Genomic DNA, 26,406 nt, shown 5'->3' on the forward strand with positions numbered 1-26,406 from the left:
TGCTCCCTTTCCTCTCCCCCTCCCTCTCCACTTAGGTGTAACACTGCTCTCCCTTTTTATATCCTCCCTCTAATAAAAGATTTCTTACCCTTCCTTAGGGAGGGCTGGTGATGGTCACAATTAAGCAATAAAATAAATAAATTTATTTCATTGCAATAACAAAACATGCATTGCTGTCTCATAATGATTGCATTTCTTGTAGTGTTGACCTTTGACAGCATGTGCAGACAAGATAAAAAAAAATAAAAAATGAAAGCTTCACTCATATTTTTCTGATGTTTTGACTATTTCAGGTGTTGATCTTCACCTTTTTTAATGTATTTTAAAGAGCTTTGCCACAATGTATTATTGATAGATAAGGAAAATGTCTGTGAACAAGCGGAAATTTGTCTCATCATTTTAGAAAAATAAATTGACAAATGCTTCTGTGTACCCCCTGAGGTGTGTTGAAGTACCCCTAGGGGTACATGTACCCTTGGTTGGGAACCACTGCTCTATACCTTTAACATGATGGTTTGTTCCAACAGCACTTGGAGAATACCTAAAACCGGCAGGTGGTCTCAGTCTTATGGCTGTAGGTGGATCAATGCGGAGGAAAACTCAGAACTCTGTCATCCAACCTTGTCAGACATTAAATACACAATAATAAGTGCACACAACACTGATTGAACAACACACTTCTGTACTGATGTCAACTGATATAAAAATAATATAAATAATGAATCTTAATGAAGACAGTTGTGGTTTTTAGGGCAGATATTTCCTTCCTTACAAAACTAAATACAAAAATGACTGAGAACAGTATAAAGTTCAACAATAATAATGGGTTTCTGAACTACCATTAATATGAAATTAAAGTAAAAAAAGAGGTAATGTAGCTTTGCTTTTTTTTTCTTCTTGTGTTTATTCATGTTTTATTTTTAGTTGCTGGGTGAATGAATCAGTTCTTTTGACTTGGACTCCTTTTAGTGTTATTCCATTAGATGGAAGAATGAAACATAGCTGTCAGAGCTCAGTAAATAATAGCATCTGATGGTGGTGTTTACGTATCTGGTGGTTCTTTGTACAGACTTTACCAAGCTCTGCTGCAGTGCGGGTCAGAACACTTTAAATCACAAACTCACACTGACATTCATTTTAAATACTGCTGTTTGCTGCCAATATGACACGCTTTACTCACGCTTGTGGCAGTTATTTTGTGTATGTGTTCTGTACATGAATGCATTTAAACCTGTTTTCATTAATATCTTCATAATAATGAAATTTCTTGGTAAAAGTTAAAGGCATTAAGTGAAACACTTGCCATTAAACCTCCTACGTCCAAGTGACCCCATAATGCATCTGCTCAGTTTATACTAGTACAGTACATTGTGTCTGATCTCCTAGTTAACCAAAGAGCCGGGAGCGTAAAATCACTTTAGACATTGTTGACACAGGTTTATTTCTGCAATTTTTATTATTAGCAAACATGAGCCAAACCAGGCTTTGTTATAAATCAAACTTAAATCATCATCACAGCTTCTAACAATAAAAAGCCACAATGCCGACGACCTAAACCAAAAAAAAAAAACAGGAGCAGACGGTGATGCAACGCAGTGGAAAATTACTTTAATAAAACTCCTATGGCAACAACAAAAACCAGCAAATCAAGCATGTACTTTGACAACATCCAGTGTCTGAGACTTCTGAAGGCTTTTGGTTTAAAGCACAGCTACATTTATACTCATCAAACACCAAACTAAATGCTTACAGGCTTCCGTCTGGGCCCAAATCATAATGTACGATTGGATATTGCACACAAAAAAAAAAAAAGAAAAAAATCACAACAGGTGCGAGTAAAGCATTATACATAAAAAAAAAAGAATATTTTCCTTGCAGTGAATCTGCGCTGTGCATAAATTCCACCCACACCTGCTTTTTACATATATATATATAAATATATATATATATATATATATATATAAAATATGTGATAGCGGCACATTTTTCCACATTCAGTTTGGAATAAAAATACACAACATTTAAATGAAAGTGTTTTTCTTTTCGTCTTGGTCCAAATGAGTTGAAAGCAAAAACTCTTATTGGATAGAACCAGTGGGTGGAAAAAAAACTACAAGTAATGCCTCTTTAAGCAAGTCACAGTAGCATTCAGTCCACCCCTAAATTTACATTTAGCTTGTAGTTACAATTTCACGCTTCACTGCTTATTTTTCAGCATTCTGTATCACCTCGTAGGAAGGACGGACAATGACTCAATATACAGTATCACCCTGTAATAAACAGGTGATATAACAAGACTAAGCAGACCAAAGCCAGACACGTTTGCTTGATCAGTGGCATCCAATAGGAGAAATAATATATAGCAGTGTAAAAAGCTGACCAATGGGCAGTAGTGACAACTCTGAGGAATAACACTTTGTCAAAAAAAAATGCTTTGATTTAATAAAAAAACGAAACAAAAAAAAAACATAATGCACGTTGTCCTTTTAAAATAAAACAAAGTAAAATAAAGTCTTTAGTTTACTGTTTAAAAATCTTACATAAATCCTAAAAGTCTCCCGAGAAACATTCCAGTGCTCCAATTGGTCCAGATGATGGGGGAATTTCAATTGTAGACCAATACAAGGCTCAGAGTGTCTTTTTCTCCCATTAGTCCATCTCCTATTATTTCCCTCAGACGTGTTCCTGTTTATAGGTGAAGTAGTCTGGCACATCGTGTCTCTTAAGTCAAAGAAATACCTCACAGACAATCAACCTTTTCAGCAGCTTGGAGGCACAGCAGGAGGCAGTGTTAAGATGCACTTTATTGAGGTCATTCACGAGGCATATCAAGGATATTTTAAGATGGGAGATGTCACTTTTTTTTAATAATCATCTCCTTTTCCTCTAATGCCCACACCCATCTGTTATCAACGTCCTGAATCAAACAGTTGAAGGGCGCAGTCCACCAAACTCCAGTCTTAGTCTGACCCAACTGAGCCAGAACTGAGCTGGTTCCCAGACTGTGGCTGAGCTGGCCTCGTGTGTGTGTGTGTGTGTGTGTGCGTGTGCGTGTGCGTGTGTGTGTGTGTGTGTGTGTGTGTGTGTGTGTGTGTGTGTGTGTGTGTGTGGTGCATCAGTTCCTCTCCTTTGGCTCCAAAGAACAACGAGCCACCAAGCTGATGTTGCTTGTGCAAAACTTGCATTGACCTCACTCAGAACAGAGTGAACCAGATGTTTAGGAGGTTACATACCAGAGGGGATGCAAGGTAACTGAGCCATGTTAGAAATGATGGTGTGTGTGTGTGTGTGTGTGTGTGTGTGCTTCTGCTCAGTTCCCTTCTTTAAACCCATGCTGCAGTTAGCCTTCCTGTGCTCCATCCACACTCTCCCACCCTGCGTCCTCTGGTCCCCACAGCCTCTGACGGGGGATCCAGTCGCTAAGAGCGGTTGTCCTTGGCCACGTTATGAGCCATCCAGTTGACTTTGGTCGTCCAGCTCTCTCTCAGGGCTTCATCAAACTTCTGGCGAAACTGCTTGAGTGCCTCGTCATCTGATTTGCCGAGAGCCAAAGAGTCCTGAGAGGAAGGCAGAGGAAAGCAGACGCTGATACTAAACATCAGAATACAGACAATAGAGTAGAAGGTTGGAATGAAATGATTGGGTCGTCTTCACAGCACCAGGACAACGTTTTAGTACAATGAATTAAACATGTGAGAATCAGTATTCATGGAATTGGCTTTTGAGCCGACTTTAATCTGCTGTTGGCTGGTGTTTTGAATATTGGTGTTGGGTTTGACTGGTCACTAACCATGGTACTGGTTGCTGGAACGCCCACTTTGTAGTCTATGCCTCATATAAAAAATGAATCGAACATCATTTACTCCAAAAAGAAAAGAGAAAAGGCCAAAATACTGCTTGAAAGTTTGTTCTCATCTCCACTGTAAACAATCTGTTAGTTGACATTTATCTGCATTGCATTGTGGGATGTGGGATCCTGTAGGGCAGGGGTCACCAACCTTTTTGAAACCAAGAGCTACTTCTTGGGTACTGATTAATGCGAAGGGCTACCAGTTTGATACACACTTAAATAAATTGCCAGAAATAGCCAATTTGCTCAATTTACCTTTAACTCTATGTTATTATTAATAATTAATATTTATCTTTGTGGAAACACTGATCATCTCAATGATTTCTCACAATAAATATATATAGAAACAGATAAATATCAATATGCAACACTTTATTTTTATATTCAAAAGAGCGGGGGGGGGGGGGGGGGGGGGGGGGGGGTAGTTTGCTTTTTAAAGAGAAAATAATTCAATTTCACAGTGTTCTTTTATTTGAAAAACACATATAAAGTAAAGAACAAATTCCACAGTACCCGTGCAAATGGTAAATGGTGGTAGTAGTAGAATAAATAAAATAAATAACATAAAATTAAACAAAAAAGGCATACATTGCATAAATTATCCATCAATCTATGCAATGTATGCTTGAAATAAAAATAATCAACAAAAGGAAAATTAAACATAGCCTATACAACAACGACTATAACCATAACAGAAACACTTCCCTACACATGGTTGGATTTGATTTTCTCCCGATTTCCTCACTGACATTGTCCGGGCGGACCATCCTTCACTGAGCGTCGTTTCCAGCCGGACAATAATAACGATTACACCTCTTCTTATGCGGTGTAATCGTTATTATTATTACAACAATATTATTATTACAATAATATAATTACACCGCATAAGAAGAGGAAGAAGAGTCTTCTTCCTCTTCTTATGCGGTGTAATCGTTATTATGTCCGGCTGGAAACGACGCTCGGTGAAGGATGGTCCGCCCGGACAATGTCGGGCAGAAATCAGGAGAAATCGGGAGAATGGTGGCCCCGGGAGATTTTCGGGAGGGTACACCTGAAATTCGGGAGTTTCCCGGGAAAATCGGGAGGGTTGGCAAGTATGTATTAAACACAAAAACACTTTACATTTTAAGTGTTTATATATATGTATTGTCATTTCTAAGTTACATGTAAGTGTGATTTAAACAAGAATAGCTAAATAAATAAATCTATATGTATAAAAGCTCACTGGTAAGTGCTGCTATTTGAGCTATTTTTAGAACAGGCCAGCGGGCGACTCATCTGGTCCTTACGGGCGACCTGGTGCCCGCGGGCACCGCGTTGGTGTAGGGTGTTACAAACATCAAAATGTCCAGGTTTCCCAGGGACCCTGAATGCATCTAGAGAAACACGTTCATTTAAATGGTCGTAACTTCGCTAATTTTTGCCTAATCGGAGAAATTCCAGCAGTTTCTGAAAGCTAATGAGTTGCTATTTCCAGCGAATATCATGTAATTGCAGTAATTTTACTCACAGGTGCCAGAATCATTAAAGATGCCACTTTATTTTATGAAATAGTCAGACATGAAGAAACTAAAGTCCAAGATGGATTAAAAGAGACGAAATACCAGTGGATTTCATGATAAAAAATCAGCAGGAATATCCTCCTGGATGATAAAACCTCCATGGAGGTTCAGAGAGGGGCTTGAAAATGAAGGATCCACTGGAAGAAACTTAGAATGTAGAAAGTTAAGGTAAAGTTTCTATTATCTGGTCTAGACCTCATCACTTCATCACCTCAAGTCTCCCCAGACAGAATAAAGCTGAGTCAGCATGGGACCATGGGATGTAAACTTTCACAGTTAATTATTTATGCGTATATTTAAGGTTCTGTAAGCCTGGAGTTTTTGTCATTAAAAAAGATGTTTCTTATTGTTTCAATAACTGACAGATTTTAAGAAGGTATAAATGAGTTTTTTTAAGGACAGATTGTTTTAAAGTATATATAGTCTTTGTTATAGAGAGAAATTATTTTGTAAACCTTATGGACAATAACAAGTTATTTATCTATTACAGTATATTGTATTTTGCCATTACAAGGTAGATTCAAGAAAACGTCGAGTAGTTTGAGTACGCCGAGGTCGGCCAAAGTGTTCTCGTTTTTTATAGTCAAAATCCAGTCACTCCCATGGGTGTTGGACTCCAGTCCTGGAGTGCTGGATTCCTGAGACTTTTAGATGTGTCCCTGTTCCAACACACCTGAATCAACTGAATGGCTCGTTATCAAGCTTCTGCAGAGCTTGATGACAACACATTGGTTTCAACGAGGTGTGTTGGAGCAGGGAGACATCTAAAAGTCTCAGGAATCCCGCCCTCGAGGACTGGAGTCCAACACCCCATGGAGACGTGTGCATAGAAGTGTTTTTACTTCATTCTGATATTACGGGGGATACTGGAAACAAAATGGCCTCCAGAGAAGCACTGTCCTCGTCTGGCAAAAGAAACAAGAAATTACTGCAAGAACGAAGTAAAAGCACTTCTTTGCATCTGGTTATTGGACTCCGCAACCCACAATGCAATGCGTGAAAATGTCAACAAACTGAGTGCTTAGGGTGCAAAAAAAAACTTTCAAGTTGCAATTTCGACCTTTATTCCTTTTTTTTCTGGATCAAATGATTAATGGTTAAATGCATCAATCTATGAGGCAGAAATAATAGATCATGGGCATCAGCTTAGAATACAAATGTGTTTAGATCAAACACTTCTTGTCATTAATTTGGACATTTTTGTGCCTTTTTAATGTATACTACTGCAAAAAAAGAAACCTTGATATAGTATGTGCGTTTCTTAAGCATGTCTGTTTGTGCTAAGAATACCTTTAAGTACTGGATGTCTTTGACTGACGTGAGTTCAGGTAGGCCTGCTGTTAGCATCAGGGCAAAAAGTGTGATGAAAAGGTTTCCGTTCTTCCTCAGGATTAGGTAGGCATCCTCGCAGTTCTGACGGAAACTACAAGAAAAGAAAAGAAGCACAAACAACATTTTTATTACATGGCTGGTTCTCATATTCTAAAGGAATTCATGGAGGTGGTGTCCGATTGCAGTTCTACAAAAAAGCCTGACAATAAGTGCCTCCTTACTTAAAAGGTTGGTCGACCAAGACTATGGCACACTTAGCGATTATTCGACCAAAAAAAAGGAAAAAAAAAGAAATAAATGGAGAATGAATGAGCAGGTGCAACGAGAGGAGGACGAGGTGAAAAAAAAGAGAAATATTTTGTTTTGGCATTTTGTGGTGCTGATTTGGTTTTAAACAGACCATTTATGATATGAACCTTATTCAAGCTTTGACCAGAACCCGACAAAGTGAAACCTACAAGTCCGACAGACATTAGGCATTTATATCAGAGCCCGACCTGAAATCGTCAATTAAAACCTATTTTTTCCTCATACAAATGACATATTTACGTTCATTTTAGTGGTAAGCCTGCTTTTATTAACAAACAACTGTTCATTTCAATGTCAGATCAGCGCACGTGGAAACAAACGCACGTCAAAAACAGGTGCGCAGTGGGCGCCAGTGACAGCAGTGAATCTATTTACATAATCCATGTATCAAATACAAGGATAATGCAGGAAAAGGATTGATTCAATAGTGGATGCTTGTGCTTCAAGCCTGTCTTAATTCGTTCCCTCTCCGATCAGAGCAGTCACTGACAGCTCAACACAGCCAGCACTCACTCACAGATGGAATCATGATTAGGCATTAAATTAATTATATATGATATTTAATCCTTATCACCTAAATAAGTGCATTGCTTTTTTAAATTTTTTTTATGGTACTGAAACTGATACCATTGCTGGTCGACCACAACTGCGTCGACCAATTAGTCGACTAATCGACCAAAGCTGCCAGCCCTACTTCTTACTATCATGTGCTGGATCGGGAGTTCTCCAAATTAATTCAAATCAATGTTGGTGTAGCTGCATTAAAGCAGTCATTCCATCCATTCACCCATCAGAAAGGACATATATTCATATATACTGTATATACAGTATGTACACCACTCAACATTGCTCATTGTTGAGGTTTTTATTTTATTTTATCTTTTTAACTGTGACGGGTAAATCTAAAGGCCATCTGTCATTTGGACGGTTTGAAATTAACGCCTGTGACAACTTGGTAACAGTGAACATAATAAAGTCCTTATGACACTACTTTTCATGTTAATGCTAAATACAACCATTCACACTAAATAGCGCCTGTGAAACATTTGACATCATGTCCCTCCTAATGTGTTGCTTTTCTGGCGTTGATGCTCTGCTATTTGGAGAACGACAATATATGGGTTGATGCACCGAGAGGTTCCTGCACGGCCTCATTCACCACTACGCTGATTGCTCACACCTACGGAGATGATATAAATAATCAGCATTATCACTACACACCCACTCCTGTGCCTCGGTACTGTGTAGAAGCTCACTGTAAGAAACCGTCTGTGAACAGATCTATTTATGACCATAAACACACAAAGGTGTTGGGATGAATTCTGTCCCCTTTAACGTGAGCAAAACCGGATGGTGGGTGGAAATAAAAAAATATATGTTTAATTTAAGATTATGTATAAACCGAGCATCATTTGGCATTTTTATTAGCGGATATGAGCATGTTTCTTTGTTTTTGCTAAAAACACAAGATTTCAAATGGTGATGCAGGGACATTAATTATCAAAGTTACGTGACACGGTTTGGATTATTAATTAAAAATGAAGAGAAAATCAAATGCAATTGAAAATCATTATTATCCTGTCAAAAATGACCATGACAGGTAAAAAAAAAATCCAACTAAAAATGATTTTTATGATCCTGTCAGTCAAAATCACAGACAACAAAAAAGCCTAGCTTAACCGTTGAGACTGTATATACATACTGTATATACACATACAACACATACTGCAATAGCTGAATAATTCTGAAATCTGTATTTCTGTATAGAGCAGTGTTCATTTTGTTTTGTTTTTGACAACTATATATATTTTTAATTGACATTAACTAGAATATGGCTAATTAAAAAAAAATGCAAGTGAGCAAAAACTATATCAAAATATATTATTTTCTTAAACTAATAAAAACTAAGCCAGTGGTTCCCAAACTTTTCACAGTCACGTACCCCTTCAGACAATTTACCTATAGCCACGTACCCCCTACTCCTGCACACTTAAAAACATAATAATGTAATGTCATGTAGCCCTACAGTGGAAATTGTAACTGAATTTCATCGATCCTGTTGAAGAATAATATATAACTAGAATATTTACATTTCCTGAAGAAAATGAAAGTGAGGATTCAGGTGCTGGCCCGCGTCATTGAACACTGTATTAGCCTAACATTACCGTTAGCATTAATATTAGCATTAGCCTTGAAATTACATTGGCATTAACATAACATTAGACTAACATTATCATCAATATAGCATTAACCTAGCATTAGCCTCATATTAGTATTAGCTAACATTATCTTAGCATTAGCACTAGTACCCCCATGACAATTTGCGTACCCCTGGGGGTACCCATACCCCACTTTGGGAACCTAGAAACTAAGTTATTACGTTCTCAATGAGATTAGCAGTTTCTTTTTTTGGGGGGATCCAATAAAAAATACTTTTGTTATGTGGAAGGCGGGGCATGCCAGTAAATGATCCAATAGGAAGTAAGATAATAGTCTTTGTGCTCATGTGGTCATTGATCACATCAAACCTGTCTGTGTTTATTTACAAATTTCAATATAAACCAATATCAGGTCGATCAATGCCAACTTAGAAAATACATAAACTCATAATTTATATTTTAGTCAACTAAAATCCTAATGTCATTGACTAAAACTTGACTATAACTAAAATAGTCCTGATGACTAAATACATTTTGACTAAAACTAAGTTGTACTTTAGTCAAAGGACTGTAACTAAAAATAAATTAAAATCTGCTGGAAATGTAAAAAGTCATGATTTGGTTTTTTTTCTGATTATGTTTTTCATAAAAAACATAATTAATGGCATTTGGATTAGACAAACTGTTTAAAAATGGATTAAAAACAGTTAAAAAATCCAAAATATAATTGACACAATGAACATCAGCAGGTGTATTAAGTCAGTTTTTCCTTGTGTTTAAAGTACTTGTCGTGTTGTCAGGACGGGTCAAAGGAGTAACTTCCTGTTTCACAAATAAAGACGTCACATGTTACGCTCTAATCACTCATTACACAAACACAAGGCTAATTACACTACCATCAATGTTCTTTACTCTAATGTAAACATAACACACAGGCCACTTTGTGTCTGTCTCAGAGGAGGTGAACAATATGCTATGGGAAATGTCTTCTGATTGAAAGGTTGGGGGTTGGATTCCAAGGCGAAACAAGTCTGTGTAAAGTGTCCTTGGGCAAGACACTGACCACCTTAACCAACAGCTCTCTGAGATGAGTGTCGTCATTAGTTTGTTATACTTTGTGAGCCTCACATTAATCTCTGTGGACTGTAACAAACTTTCACTTCCACCCGCACACACGCCCTCACACACCCTCTTCCCCTCAGACAGGCCTTTATCCTGTCACTATGGCAACAACTCCACTAAACATAAACAGTACAAATTACAGAACAAAACATTAAAGGGGACATATCATGGTTTTAAATCCTTCCTTTTTACATATAAATCATACAGTTGTGGTCTATATAAAGCGGAACTGCAATGCTTGGGTCTGAATTCCTCATTATTATAGCTCCACAGGCCCCTTTTCTACCCTTTTCTGATGTGCTTCTGAGAGCAACTCATTTTGGTGCGGTCTCTTTAAATGCAAATGAGACACTCCATACCCCGCCCCCTCTTCAGGTGACACTCGGTTCAACTCCACCCTGCTCGGCCATTTTTGTAGTTTGATAGAAGAGATACGGCTATGTAGCGGCGTATAAACTTTTTATTCAGAGGTTATTTACAAAATGTCAACAACAGAAGACTTGTCCATCCAGCTTTACATGTTCCAGCCAGAGTCGGACCCGGCGGAGCGAGATGAAAATGAAGATGATGAACCTGCAGAACCCTAACAAGTGAGCTAACACAAGCACCGAGCAAACGCTAGCGCCAAGCTAACGTCACGAAATGCATTTTAATAGTCTTTTCGGAGACAAAAACGGCAAAATGAAATGACTAATGAAAACTTCAGACTTAAATTAAATCACGTAGGCCATATCATCAAGGATCTAAAACGAGCACACAGCGCTAACATATGAAGGCTGAAGACGGTGCAACTGCTAATGCTAACAAAACAATGACAGGGACGTCTTATCATCACACTTTTTAGCGTTATTTACAGCTTACCGAAGTGCTCTGTTCGTCGTCTCCAAAGATAGAAGGAATTGAACCCTCAATCAGACAAAGTCTTTCGGCAAATCCTTCTTTATACTGGTGGAGGTTGCTGAAGCAGTCATCCTTGAAGTGCTTCGCACATACAAAAATGACCTTACCCACAGATGTGGGTACATTTCCGGGAAAAATAAAACTCAACCAGGCACTTCGAAAAGGTTCTGATGCTGGGAGACGGTGTAATGAAGCGTGTGGGTTACTACATCCAACAACCGAACATTTTGACTTATCCTCTCATAACTTCAGCATCCTTGAGCTTGGATTACAAAATAAAAGTGAGAAATAAAAATGGCGGATTGCTTGAAGTATTGGGCCTGGAGTTGATGTCCTAATTTGGCAGTTCCGCTGCAAATACTGTGATGTAATAGTTCAAAAAACGTAATAGAAAATAGAAAAATCGAAACAGATTGAAAAATATGAGCAAAACAGAATATAAAGATATCTACGGAGCACCTGAAGAGACTAATTAGATTTTTTCTGTACTTCTAAGCACTCTAAATATACAACAAAATGCATTTAAGGGCTAAAAAAGTGGATTTAGCATGATATGTCCCCTTTAAACAAACATGCAGTGAACATTGACCTAGGTAATTATTTATTGGGGCTTAAGGAAGGAATTAAGTGTTTTCTTTTGCAGTCCTGTTTTATAAAACCACAGTATATATAAACAGAGAAACAGAGTTTTTATAATAAAACTCAGAAATACAATACAACAAACCTTAAAAGAGCTTTTACCACCCTGCAGCTCAGACTGATGCACAGCAAATGCACATTGTGTGCGTGTGTGCGTGTGTGTGTGTGTGTGTTAGGGGTGTCCTGATCCGATATTGATATCGGTCCGATATCAGCCAGAAAAGGAATATCCGATTTCATCGGACTGCATCTAAAATTTCAGATATAATATACATTGGGTTTTTGGATTTATTTTTTCAATATCTTTATTTCACTTTTTAATTTATTTTATTCAATCATAGAATATTCTTATTCTAAAAGGTTAATTATATGTAATCCATTGGTTTATAATAAATGGGTCTGTTTTTTAAATAATCAAGCCTTTTCTAGCATTCCACACTACAAAATAAGTAATAAAAGTATGTATGATTTGTGCTGATATTGTATCGAATTGATATCGGTCAATATTCAAGGCTGCAATATTGGTATTGCATCGAAAGTGAAAAAGTTGTATCGTGACATCCCTCGTGTGTGTGTGTGTGTGTGTGTGTGTGTGTGTGTGTCTGAAACAGATAGAACGTTCATGCAGCTACACATTTCTTATTTGCTGAGGTAAACACGTTTTAATACTTGACAGTGTTTGTCAACCATAGCCTGGAATTAAAAAGCGGTGGCCAATAATGTCTAGTAGTAATTGATTAAAACAAATCTGATTCAAATTGTTTTTTTTAAATGTTTTTAATTATTTATTCATTTTTCTTGTTGTAAAAATGGGGTCACGACACAAAAACAAGGAGAAGGAAAGAAGCTCAGTCAGTAGAAAATGATTCAGTTTCATTCATGTGGGCAGGTGAAAGTCATCCAACTCCCTCTTAGCAATGTTTGGATCTGTGCTGACACCTGCTGGTTCCAGACAGTACTGCACCTCTTTATGTAATAAAGCTACATTGAGTTTGTGTTGCTATTTGGTGGCAGAAAGGAACTAAATGAAGCAGATCCTTCTTTACCACATGGAATCTGAGTATTTGTCAGAAAAGGAAAGAGGATGAAAAGAGTGATTTAAAGCCTGCAAATCCAGACAATCTGGGTAAAATTTCAACAAAAAGTGGTGCATTGATCAATGGCTTTATCAATATTCCCATTATCAGTCATTAGTAGGGGGGTGTATTGCCATGAATCTGATGATACGATACGATATGCCACAATACAATATATCTCCATACTAATACAATACAATATACATTGCGATATATTGCAATATCAAAAGTACAAAATTGTATGAAAAAAAAAAAAATATATATATATATATATATTTTTTTTTTTTAAACATGCAAGAACAAGTAAATGGTAACTAACTGCAATTATAGAACCAATACAAATAAACAAGTGGTATGTTTATCAAACTGTCAAATTACATTTTTCAAAAAAGTTTAACTTTTGCATCTCCAACAAATTCTGATTCTGTTAAGTTCTTAAATTCTTTAAAACAGTATATATCACGTACACTCCTGACCTAAAATTTGAAAACCAGTTGAAAAATCATTTCATCAATTTTGACTCAATCTCATTTCTTCTTTTTGCATTTTGAAGGTTCTTAAACCCAACAGTGCAAAATGTACATTCTTGCAATTTTTCAACTGGTCTTAAAATTTAGATCAGAATCATACATCTATAAAAGAGCCTAGTATGTTTTATGAACAAAAAAATAAATCAAAATCAATCAAATTCCAGCTAAGTAAAATTGTTTAACAGGGTCTGATGATGTGTTCACGAACACCTAGTGACCGGGTGTTTACGTGCTATGCATATGTCAGTGCAATTTTATAAATATGATAAAAAAAACAAAACAAAATTATTTTGACATTTTTTGGATCGATAATGTCAACGTCAGCGTTCAGCTGCTCCGTCCAAAATAAGGTCAACCATACGCACTCACACAAATGCGACCAGATAAAATTTTCACTCGCACACACTGAAAATATACTCGCATATGCGATCATTTTGGTCGCAGTCTTGAGCCCTGCTAATTATGTGAATGCTTATCCCTGTTGTCTTTACATCTGATTAATAACATTCCCACTGACACTTTTAAACCCTTCCCACCATTTTTTCTACCTAATGTTGCATATGTTGACCCATTATTTTCACTTTTAACCTCGTTTCACCATATTTCATGCCATTAAAAGAAAATGAATTCTTTTAAAAAGGATACGATTATACAAAACAAAAACACAAAGAAACATACTTGCAAAACTTCTCTGTGTATCCCGTCTTGCCCTGTTGTATGACGTGGATGAAGTCGTGTGTGAGGATGAAAGGAACTCGTTCCCTTTTGATGCCAAACTTGGATTTGAAGTTTCCCAGAATGTGGCCAAAGTCTATGTGGAAAAGCTGAAAAAGAAACACCCATCAGTGAGCACCAAAGGGTGGATTTATTTATCCATCATATTAAAAAGCAGTGTTACTGACCTGTCCGGTGCTGCGGACCATAATGTTGTCACTGTGGCGGTCTCCGATGCCAAGGACGTATGTGGCTACACAGTAGCCTGCACAGGACAGAGTGAACTCTTCGATGGCTCGTTCCAGAGCATCACTGTAAACACCAGACACACACGCATGCAGAACACGTTTACAATGGATACATCAGTTCCAAGCAAAGTCGCTTCATTTAGCATCTTAATTACCCAGAGTTCCTTTCTTTCAGCCAGTTTAGCAGAGCATCCTTGTTAAAGGCAGCAGCTGCCGCTACGTTGCTGCTGGTCAGCTGGATGTTTGCAATGGTTTCAGCGGACGACACCACCTCTATCAGCCCGGCCCGATCACCTGTCGCCAAACAACCGTACGGTACAACTCTGTGGGGTAGGAAACAAAAAGGAAAACATAGGATGAGTGGAGGAGGAAAGTATCACTACAGGTATCAGAGTCACACTGTAAGCATGGCACATTACTCAGTGTGGACACAACACTCTTTTTAACCTTACATATACTTTCGGACAAATTGAAAACAAAAATACAATTAATAGTTTTGTTTCATTGATTTGAGCCGATAGATCTTGAGCTAATGTTAACAGTTAGTGTATAAGTAGAATCGGAGGTAGAAAAAAACTCCTATGTATCTAAGAGTAAGTAGGAAAGCATTACAAATCTGAGTAACCTCGTTTTATAATACAATTGATGGAAAATATCACAGAAAAAGTGGAACCTATTTACCACCAGACTAATAAAAACAAAAATCAGGCCAGAAGGAGTCCATTATTGGGTATATTTTCAGATAGACATTTATATTTTATTTGGTGTTCATGAGATTATCACAGATTGGACTTCATTCACTAAATCTTCAGAAAATCTTTGACTTAAAGAGTAACTAAACCCCAAACCTACTTATTTTCTGCAGAATAAATATGTATTTGGGTAATAAGTAGTGCTATTGATTGATCCTAGTCCAACTTTTAACATTTTAGCAAAAGTATTTTATTTTGCATTCTTAGTTGTAAAATGTCAGAGTTACTGGCCTCTAAAAGTTGAACACAGACTATTTCATTTTTCTATTGGCTGAGACAGATTCTTTGGATTGCCCTGCGTCATTAACTTTAACTGGTGACCCCGCCCCTCCTATAAAAGCTGTGGAGGGTTTCCTCCAATCACAGCCCTTAGTGAGCATTGATTGACAGTTCTAATGAGGAACTGCTCTCTTCAGCTGTGATGTTTGTGACTCTGTGCTTCTATAAAGCACAGATTACGTGCTAATCACAGGGTTTATCAAGCTATGTGTGCATGTACAGACACATCATGTGTGTATTCCCGTCTGTCTCTGTGTGCGCACGGACGTTTGCGTGTGTGTGTCTTCCTGTGTGTATAAGCAGCATTCCAGCCTCTGCTGGGCCATGAACAGAGGCTGGAACGCCAGTGATAGTGTCCGTAGTGTTGTGTGTGTATGGGTGCAGCTTCATGTAGGGATTGTGTGTATGTGTGTGTGTGTGTGTGTGTGTGTGTGTGTGATTGTTGTATTTTATTACAGATGTAACTGCAGCGCAGCGCTGCCTGAGTGGGTGTGTCTTACTTCTACAGCATTGAGTCAGACCTGGTCAAACAACCATAACATCAGTGTTAAGTGTTGCCAACAGTTTGACAAGTTGACCCCAAAAGGGTGCTACATACATCACATAGCAGCAAAATAGATGTCAGCATTAGGGTATTTAAAAACCAAATCAAACAGGAGCAATTCTGGAGAAAAACTACATTATGTTTATGATTATGATCATATCATCTAATAATGACAGAATGTTGCACGAAACAGCTCCATAACATGACATGAGCAAGGAATTATGGGAGATGTGGTTGTTTTTTCTGCAGATGCACCGGTCATTATTAGCCCTGACTCACTGCAGCTGTGAGCATTTTATGAATCTCTCTTTGTTACCACATATCCTTCACTCAGCTACGTGCTTAAATCTGCAAAAAGAGAATGTGAGAAGTGATAAATGAAGCACAAAAAGCCCCACGTTAAAAACACTCAGGGAGCCAAACATCCTCTTTGTCAGATTTTGGCAGGTATCCATCAGTGATCCTGATCTTGTACCAACTGTACAACTCACCACTTTAACCCAACAGCTTTTTGATTCTTGTATACTGTATATTGTATTATATTTGTACATTTGCATCTTATTTTATCTTTTCTACTGTAATGTGTGCACTTGTATTATTCAATCCTTATTTAATGAAGTCTTCTACTGAATTATGTATGTTTTCTTTCTTTGCTTAGTGTTTATTCTTTTCATTTGTAATATTTCTAATTTCCCCCTGGGATCAATAAAGTAATTCTGATTCTGATGATCCTTCACACTTGAAAACCTTGGAAGAAATTTTTATTCCCATTAATGACAATGCAAATGTCTCTGTGTTCATTTACTGATCATGTGTGAACTGGGATTTTATCCATTGGTTGTTCTCTATTGTTGCTGGCTAATATACATAAATTGACCTATATGTTTGGAATAAAGTATAAAGTAAAGATTAAACTTTTCAGTTACAATTATGTCTTAATTTACTCATGTTCAATTCCAATTCAATTATAATTACAGTGACCTGCTGTTTTTCCAATTGCAATTTTTTATCCTCAGAAAGTAATTTCAATTACAATTAATCACAATCACTGAGTCTGAAATAAATAACCTAATAAAAGTTAACCTTCCTCTTGTGTTAGCTTTTTGTTAGCATCTCTTACGATAACAGGTCCTAAATCAGCTGTAACATACAGTAAAAACAAAAATCAATCATCTACTTTCTTTCTATCTATTGGCTTCCTTGTTAGGCCTCTGAATCAATAAATATATAGATTATATTATTTTTGGTGTGGGCATCTGAGCCTTTTTTGTGTCAGTATACCACGAGATTTCAATTTCTTTAAATGGTAAAATGTAGTAAAGATTGATATGAAACATAATTTAATAATTGTTACATATGTGTAGAACTGTACATACAGGTAGAACTGTAACATGGTTCCCCAGTTTGGCATTAAATCATAATCGACAATTTTTTATAGAATTTTCATGGTAATTACAATTACAAAGTCAATTATCTGAACTCAATTACAATATATAGATTTTTTAAATTACAACTACAATAATAAATACACCATTATTGTAATTGATTATCAATTATATGATTACAATTATAATTGACCCCAACCCTGGTAAAGATACATGGGCATCCCATTCTCAATCCGGATTGGATTCAGATGAAACTCAGTGGAATAATCAAGGAACCTAGCCAACATTACAGAGTCAAATAAAAAAAAAAAAGAATGGTCAATTACAAACCAAGACATACATTTTTGAAATTTCAAACCTCCAAAATATAACAGAATCTTCCCTGGCCTGAGATCTATTTTTTTAATTAAATTATGTCACAATCTGTTGAGTACTTTGGATGTAATCCTGCCAACAGACAAACAAACAAATGAACGCCTGTGAAAGTATTTACTTCCACAGTGGAGGTAAATACTCAAGAGTACACACAGCATTAATACTAGACAAGACAAGACAAGACGAATTTATTTATATAGCGCATTTCATACTCAAGGCAACTCAATGTCCTTTACATGATAAAACATTCAATTGTTTAAAATCAATAAGAACATTTAAATCAATAAGAACATTTAAAATCATCAGTAAAATCAATTAAAATCATCAGTAAAATCATCATTACATCAACAACATGACAAAAAATCTCTCTCTCAATCATATGCAGTAGAGAAAAAAAGTGCCTTTAACTTTGATTTAAAAATGTTCACATTGGATGCTGACTTCAGCTCCGCTGGCAGTTTGTTCCACTTCTTTGCAGCATAACAACTAAAAGCAGCATCACCATGTTTACTGTGAACTCTGGGCTCCACTATCTGATCTGTGTCCATAGATCTGAGAGACCTGCTGGGTTCATACCTGACTAACATGTCACTGATGTATTCTGGACCAAACCCATTCACAGATTTATACACCAGCAGCAGAACTTTAAAGTCTATTCTGAGGCTGACTGGGAGCCAGTGTAAAGACTTTAAAACTGGAGTAATGTGCTCTGACCTCTTTGTTCTGGTTAAGACCCGAGCTGCAGCGTTCTGAACCAGCTGTAGCTGTTTGATGCTCTTTTGGGGGATTCCTGTCAGAAGACCATTACAATCGTCCAGTCTGCTGGAGATAAAAGCATGGACCAGTTTCTCCTGATCTTTCTGAGTCATTAAACCTTTCACTCTGGAGATGTTCTTTAGGTGGTAGAAGGCTGTTTTTGTGATAGATTTGATCTGACTGCTGAATGTAAGATCTGAGTCAATCAGAACACCAAGGTTTTTGACTTGGTCTTTAGCTTTTAAAGATCGAGACTCAAGATAATTGCTGACAGCAGTCCTCTTTTCCTTCTTACCAAAGACAATCACCTCCGTCTTGTCATGGTTTAGATGAAGGAAGTTTTCACTCATCCAGCAGTTTACTTTTTCTAAACAGTCACACAACACCTCAATGGGACCATAGTCATCTGGGTTCAGTGATAGATATAGTTGTGTGTCATCTGCATAGCTCTGATAATCAACCTTACAGTTCTGTAAAATTTGTCCTAAAGGAAGCATGTAAAGGTTAAACAGAAGGGGTCCAAGAACAGATCCCTGAGGAACCCCACAGGACATTGGTAATCTGTCAGATTCAAAGTTTCCAATGCTTACAAAATAGCTTCGCTCCTCCAAGTATGACTTAAACCATTGCATTACTTTTCCATTTAGTCCAACCCATGTTTGCAATCTGTGCAACAAAATTGTATGATCTACAGTGTCAAATGCAGCACTTAGATCCAACAGAATGAGAACAGATACTTTTCCTGAACCAGTGTTCAACCTTATGTCATTGATCACTTTGATAAGAGCAGTTTCAGTGCTGTGATGAGAACGAAAACCTGACTGAAATTTATCAAATATTTTGTTGAATGTTAAGAATTGACTCAGTTGGTTGAAGACCACCTTCTCAATGATCTTGGCCATGAATGGAAGGTTGCTGATTGGTCTATAGTTAGCCAGTATAGAGGCATCCAGTGTTCTCTTTTTTAACAGCGGTTTCACAGCAGCTACTTTCAGGGATTTTGGTACGGTGCCTGATTGGAATGAGCAGTTAATGATCTGACACAAATCAGGTGACAATTGACTTTACAACAGTTTTAAAGAAGTTTGAGGGTATTGTGTCAAGGCAACACGTTGATGGATTCAGCTGCTGAACAGTCTCCTCTATTGTTTTTGGGTTCACTGTAATAAACTCTAACATTGTAGTTGACTCATCCCTCAGTGGTTGAAGCTGTTCAAGCTTTTTGTGATTTTGCTGGTTTGTTCTGATGTTTGATCTTATTGATTGTATTTTTTCATTGAAATATACAGCAAATTCATTGCATTTTCCAGCTGACAGTAATTCAGGGGCTATCTGATCTGGGGGGATTGTGAGCTTTTCAATTACAGAAAACAACGTGCGAGAGTTGTTGACATTTTTGGCAATAATTTCAGAAAAGTATTGCTGCCTTGCTTTGAACAAGCCATCATTGAATTTTCGCAGACTTATTTTGTACAGTTCTAGATGAATTTGGAGTTTTGTTGATCTCCATTTACGCTCAGCTCTTCTACAGTCAGATTTCAAATTCTGCATTATCTCAGTCCTCCTCCAAGGTGTTTTCTGTGTGTTTGGTTTTCTCTTAGTTTTGATTGGAGCCACCACATCTATGACATTACAGACGTTTCTATTATACTCATCCAGAAGATCATCAACTGTCTCAGCACTCAATGTTGGTGTCATTGCTATGGCTTCCATAAACTGTGCACTTGTGTTCTCATTTATGTACCTTTTCTTTAAACACACATAACTAGGGGGAACAGATGTTACAGTCTCTAAGTCAAAAAAGACACAGAAATGATCAGATAGAGCTAAGTCTCTTACATCAACAGCAGAGATATCAACACCTTTAGAGATAACCAGATCCAAAGTGTGACCTTGAGTGTGTGTCGGACCAGTCACATGTTGTGTAAGACCAAAAGTATCCATTAAAGCATACAGTTCTTTGGCAGTATTGTCCATGTTATTGTCTACATGAATATTTAAGTCACCTGTTATTATTAAAAAGTTGTATTCAGTGCATACAACTGACAGCAGTTCAGCAAACTCATCCATGAATTCTCCAGAATATTTTGGGGGTCTATAAATGACTAAAAACAGAACTCTTGAATCACCCTTCAGTAAGAATGACATATATTCAAAGGAGATAAAATCACCAAATGTTATTTCTTTGCACTGAAATATTGATTTAAAAATGGCAGCAACTCCACCACCTTTCCTGCAAGTACGACACTTATTTAAATAAATAAAGTCTTGTGGTGCACTTTCATTGAGAATAGTATTACTGATACCATCATTCAACCATGTTTCATTGAGAAATAAAAAGTCCAAGTGATGTGTCAAAATAAAATCATTAATTATTAGTGACTTGTTAACAAGAGATCTAACATTAAGAAGAGCTAATTTTAAAGACTTTACTGGAGACACTGGTGGACTTTTTGGATGACATGTTATAGGAGTCAAATTTTTATCTCTATAAAGCTTTTTGCTTTTCTTTAATTTCACAATTTTACCTGTGTTACCTGTCACCACAGGAATTAAAGAAGCTGCATTAACTCCATAGCAAACAACAAAGTCATTCTTGGAACATTTTATGTGATACCTGATGATGTGCAACGCACAGTTCTAGGGTGTACTACAGTGTACTATTTTAATGGCTCAGGAAATGCAAACAGAACATAAGAAGGCAGAATGTGAACATAAATAATACTGCCTGTATCATATCTCCAACACTAGAGAGCAGATAATGGAACAAGGTCATGCCATCAAAAAATCCTGTGCTGATAAAGATTTTCTAGTTTCTTTTTTTTTTTTAACAAGTGAACAAGACGCTGTTATTCAGTGGAGTGCTCATCAGGTGAGCTACATTCTTTTGTTACAATGTACTGATGTAGTATCCTAATACATCTGACACTCATGACCCAACACTTGAGTGAACCCCCCTCCCAGGTACCACTCCACAGCACTCTAATGGAGGCCAAATGTCTTACCAATACCTTTTACTAAAGGCACTGGTGGTGTTGAGTTCAAGTAAATTAGGAAAGCTAGCAGCTGACGACAAATTTTATATGCACTAAAGTATTCCACGTCTCACTGGCTTTAACAAGCATGTTTTTGCTTTTACTCTTGCTCTCCGTCATCACGTAGGAACTTTGAACTCATGGCCTTGTAATCTGAAGAGCCAATACGAGCTCAACTGTCAAAACATGCCTCAGTCCACCACTCAGCTCCAGATGTGTCAGCGCTCGGAGACGGGGACACGGAGGCTTAGAAAAGTGCAAAAAGTGTGGGTTTGATTTAGCAGTAATACAGACATTGTACTGGCGTGCTTGTGAGAGAGTGTAAAGAGGTCAGGGGTCAAACTGGCATGGGGTAATGAGGCGTCTCCCCTCCTCCGATGAACCACACCACAGCTTCCCCTTCCCCACAGAGAGCAGGAACAAACAAAGCTGACTCAGCCCGCACACACACACACACAAACTCAAACACACACAGATGGAGATAAAGCTTTACAAAAAATAAATAATAAAAAATCACCTGAGGTCCAGATTTGCCTCTTTCCACAGAAGATCCATTAACCTCAAAATTTGGAGGGTCAACATGTCCTGCCTCAGATCTGGAAAATGACACAAAGTAAATATAAGCTTTAATTTTGAAAATTGACCTTTTATTTTGTTTCTGTATCAAGCAATATCACTTCGGCCTCATGCCTATGATAGAATCACACCAGTGCTAATATTTCATCACAACAGCACTCCCTCTCGTGTGATATTGCTTTTATACAACAGTTCTACAAGTACATTTTATCCAAGATGTAACATAATTAACAGTATTTAGATCAGCTGTACAGCGAAGTGATATGATCCGTAACAAGTGCTATTGTTTCTCTATATGAGCACTCTTGGAATGTCTGTTGTCCAATTCAATTACTTAGTCGGAACAAACTGTTATATAATTATTGATAATGCCGATTCCTACCGTCTCCATTCTTAAAGATGATTCCCAGCGTGTCCCCGCCCAGCAGCTTGTTGTTATAAACAATCCAGAGAGGCTTCATCTTCGAGTCCATGTAGCGACACCTCTCTACACTGATAGAAAACAAAAAAAGAAAGTGTGAGAACCACTAACACCTGGTCTCTATCTTGGACATTTTACTGTTTTTGGACTGGTTGAGTTGTCTTACTTGATACCGGACAACTGGATACTGGGGTTTAGAGGTGAGTGCAGGTCTGACAGAGTCTCTGAGTATCCACTTTGTCTCAGACAGGTCATCATGGCCTCCTTAGTCAGCATTGCTTCCTTGGTTTTACTGCGTGCGTTCTTAATGGTCCCCAGCTTTATTAGCTCATTCACCGACTTTAACTTACTCAGGGCTTCCACCTGGTAGTAAAGAGAAGAACCTTTTAATGGAATAAAACTCTCAAGTTTACATGCCTGAATCAAACCAATGACAGTTAATAATAGATTATCTCTGTCAGTCTGTTCTGCTGAACAAACTAAATCAACAATAGGATGCCTCTGCGCGTGTGTGTGTGTGTGTCAAAACAGGAAAGAGGTCAAAAGAAAGTAAATGTTGAGGAATCATCCGGAAGGATCTTAAGGAGCAACTGTCAAAACCAGCACAACAAAGGTTAAAGGAAAGGGTGGGTGTCACTGGTGGGTGAGGTCAAAAAAACTATTAATCTGATTATGCTGGTTGTAAGAATAGACCATGACTTCACTAACTCATGACTTCTTTCTCCTGGAACTTCGTTAAGGTCGAAAGGGTCGACTGAAAATAACAGAAAGTCCTCCGCGTTTCAAGCACATTCTGGCATCAGTCAAGAAAAATTTAAATTAAAAAAAGCAGATAGTCATCATCATCCCCCGCCAGATGGGTTCTCATTATAACTCAATCTTTTCCTAAACGTCCTAAATCTAACTTAGATGTACACATAAGAAAATATTATCCCATCAGAATATACAATTACTAATTATTTTAAATGTTTTCAAAGAAAAGCTGTCCCCTTTGAAGATACCTTGAACAGAGTAAAAAAACGGCACAAGGGCAATAACTTCTCGATTTCAAGTTCCATCAAGGTATTGATATCAAGGTATTCATACCCTGAAGCCACACACCAGATTTAGTTATCCTATCTTAAATGGTTTCTAAAAAAGCTGTCCCCTTTGAAGATAAAAAAAAGGGAACAAGGACAATTACTCCGGAAAAAATTATTGCGCGCTTCTCATTTTCAACCTCCATCAAGGTATTGATACCCTGAAGCCACACACATATTTTGGTCATCCTATCTTAAACAGTTTCTGAGAAAGGTTGTCCTCTTTAACTCGGACGGACGGATGGACGGAGCTCAAACCACACTTTGTGGCGAGGGATAATAATCAACGACTCCTTTAGAGCAGTGGCTCTCAAACTTTTTTGGCTCATGGACCCCCTTTCTCTTATTTCTGAATCCAAGTACCCCATTTGGAATGAATGAGTGATTACACACATTTGAAAACATCTCATTTCATAAACAAGTGGAATGAAAAAGTATTTAGTGCCTCCGGAATAGATTTATTTTCATAGTTTTTATAATTTACGGTCATCTCCCAGCTGGTGTGGGAACAAACTTACCTTTGTATTTTCAAATCATGTTCTAATCAAGATCATTTCATCATCATTATAATGATCATCATTTTTAACTAAAGATAAACATTATAAATATTTTTAATTCTTTCATTTGTTAAATTTTCTCTCTCTCTCTAATACCCACTGTAGTGCCATCACGTACCCTCAGGGGTACATGTACCCCCATTTGAGAAACACTGCTTTAGAGCAGGGAATATGAATATTAACAATTGACACAATTTTTTACTTGAGACTGTGGGTTTTGTTAAATATATACCAACATGATAAATAACATAATAAACACCTAATAATGACTTTTTGCACTTGTGGATGCATTGAAAGTGACTTGCCTGCTTCTTTAAAACCTCAATATGAGGGATGCTGCCTCTGCAATAGGCCTCCAAAATGAGGGCAAACTGGACAGAAACAGCTGGCATGTGGATCTCTGACCTGTAGAGGGCAGCAGAGAGTTCTCAAACACTGGACCAGCTGAACATTGCCTTTTGCAGATCTTTACACTCATTGCCCTTCTTTTTGGTAACCACCCAGTTTTTCTCACTCACCGCAAGTGCCAGAAGAGGAAGTGTCCAATCACACGGTTCCCATGGGCTCGCTCGATGAGGAAGTGAGTGAGGGCGCAGTCATAGTAAGGCTCGTAACGCAACACCTGCACCAGCTGGAGCAGGTACTGCAACAGTTCCTCGTCACTGATGAGGACACAAAAAGCACGTCCTTAATGAGACAGCTTGAGTGTGTCTATTTTTGAGAAACTATAGAAAACCAAAACTACTTTTTCTACACAAATGAAATAAAAGAAGATATTTCACATGGAGCTGTAAAGACTTCTCTTATATATTCACCTTATATCACGCAGGCAACCCACTGCGTACTCTCGGACATACTGGTCAGGGTAGTTGAAGTCCAGAAGCTCCAGAGCATCTCTGGGACTCAGTTTGGGCCAAATCTGAAGTAGAACCTGAAGCTGAGACACAGAAACACACGCTCTGTTACAGATGCAATTTTAAAAATAAATAAAGACAGGCCTCGTCTTTCACACAGATATTCAGGCAATTTTGTTTATTGTCTGAATAAATAAAACCACAACTTAACATACTATTCAAAAAGAAGACAAAAATGAATCTCGCTGGAACTGTCTTTAAAGGTGCAGTCTGCAACGCTTATAAAAGTAACTTTTTGTCATATCTACTAAAGCTGTCACTATGTAAGGACAGCTTTACATCACACTAGTAGTTTGTGTGAAAAAAACAGACTCATTGAGCCCCCTCTGCTGCTCCTGCTGCCTTTGATAGATTGCCAGAATGCACCGCGACCGAGCAAAAAGAACCAATCAGAGCCAGGATTGTGTTTGATGGGCTGTCAGACAGCTGTTGCTCACAGGCCCCGCCCCTTTCCCGGAGCTAGAGCGCCATCTTTTTTACAGTACATGGTGTGGAGGAGTAGAATATGGAATTGGTGACTTTTCTGTTTGAAAGGGAATTACTGCTGCTTGATTTACATGATGTTTGATTTGTAATTGTTACACTAGAACTCTGTGGTGCATGTGTTGTTCATGTGCGCGCAGCAGCCTCCGTGTGGCTCCTGTAAGTGACACTGTGTTGTTGCTGCTGCTGGTGTGCACATAGAGAGAGAAGCGCTATAGTAACATGCTTTTAACAGATCACGTTATATTACTGTGATGTTGCTGTCGGACTAACGTTAGCTTGTCAGCTCTTCTGGGGGAGGGACTTTGGAAAGTTTAATGGCAGGGCAAGAGAGCAGCGGGGAGGGAGGGGGAGAGAGGGATCTGAGACCCATTATGAAGCAAAATGTATTAACTTTAAGAGGCATTTAAATATCACAATGGTATATCTGCACAACAAATTAAAAACCCACACTATTTAGAAGATGACAAAGTGGATAATCAATTAAATGCAAATGTAGTTGTAGAGATCTATAGATGTTTTCAAATACTTTGCCAGTTCAGCAGTTAAAATTCATGTTTCCTCAGTTCTCCTTTGACCATTGTGGGAATGGTTGGTTCCACCCTAACGATGATGTTGCAATAGTAATACCATTTTACAGAAGTCTTTGAATTGTCAAAGGAATGAAGGCATGTGTGACTGTCCTATGAAGGACTGAGGATCATTCCAGGGTTACATCATCATTTAGCACTTTTTTATCTTTATTTTTTCCATGTCTGCATTTGTCATCTACAGTGTTCATTTCTAAAGCAGATTTTGATTTAGTTTTA

The 26,406-nt window shown here is 37.7% G+C and overlaps 1 protein-coding gene across 4 annotated transcripts in view; it reads right to left on the bottom strand.

Moving 5' to 3' along the window:
- Nucleotides 1-3,084: 3,084 nt before the first annotated feature.
- Nucleotides 3,085-26,406, bottom strand: part of pik3cb (phosphatidylinositol-4,5-bisphosphate 3-kinase, catalytic subunit beta) — a 95,438-nt gene continuing 72,116 nt past the window's right edge. For all 4 annotated transcript variants that reach the window (XM_028464542.1, XM_028464539.1, XM_028464540.1 and 1 more), the window contains 11 exons: nucleotides 25,016-25,137; nucleotides 24,719-24,862; nucleotides 24,506-24,605; nucleotides 22,731-22,927; nucleotides 22,526-22,635; nucleotides 22,085-22,163; nucleotides 14,597-14,764; nucleotides 14,382-14,505; nucleotides 14,158-14,303; nucleotides 6,703-6,835; nucleotides 3,085-3,557 (listed from right to left, as the gene is read on the bottom strand). In XM_028464542.1, coding sequence (XP_028320343.1) covers nucleotides 3,420-3,557; nucleotides 6,703-6,835; nucleotides 14,158-14,303; nucleotides 14,382-14,505; nucleotides 14,597-14,764; nucleotides 22,085-22,163; nucleotides 22,526-22,635; nucleotides 22,731-22,927; nucleotides 24,506-24,605; nucleotides 24,719-24,862; nucleotides 25,016-25,137 — 1,461 coding nt within the window. In that variant the 3' untranslated portion in view covers nucleotides 3,085-3,419. The remainder of the gene's footprint in view (nucleotides 3,558-6,702; nucleotides 6,836-14,157; nucleotides 14,304-14,381; nucleotides 14,506-14,596; nucleotides 14,765-22,084; nucleotides 22,164-22,525; nucleotides 22,636-22,730; nucleotides 22,928-24,505; nucleotides 24,606-24,718; nucleotides 24,863-25,015; nucleotides 25,138-26,406) is intronic.

Source organism: Gouania willdenowi, chromosome 13 (assembly GCF_900634775.1).
Source record: "Gouania willdenowi chromosome 13, fGouWil2.1, whole genome shotgun sequence".
Taxonomy (NCBI): domain Eukaryota; kingdom Metazoa; phylum Chordata; class Actinopteri; order Blenniiformes; family Gobiesocidae; genus Gouania; species Gouania willdenowi.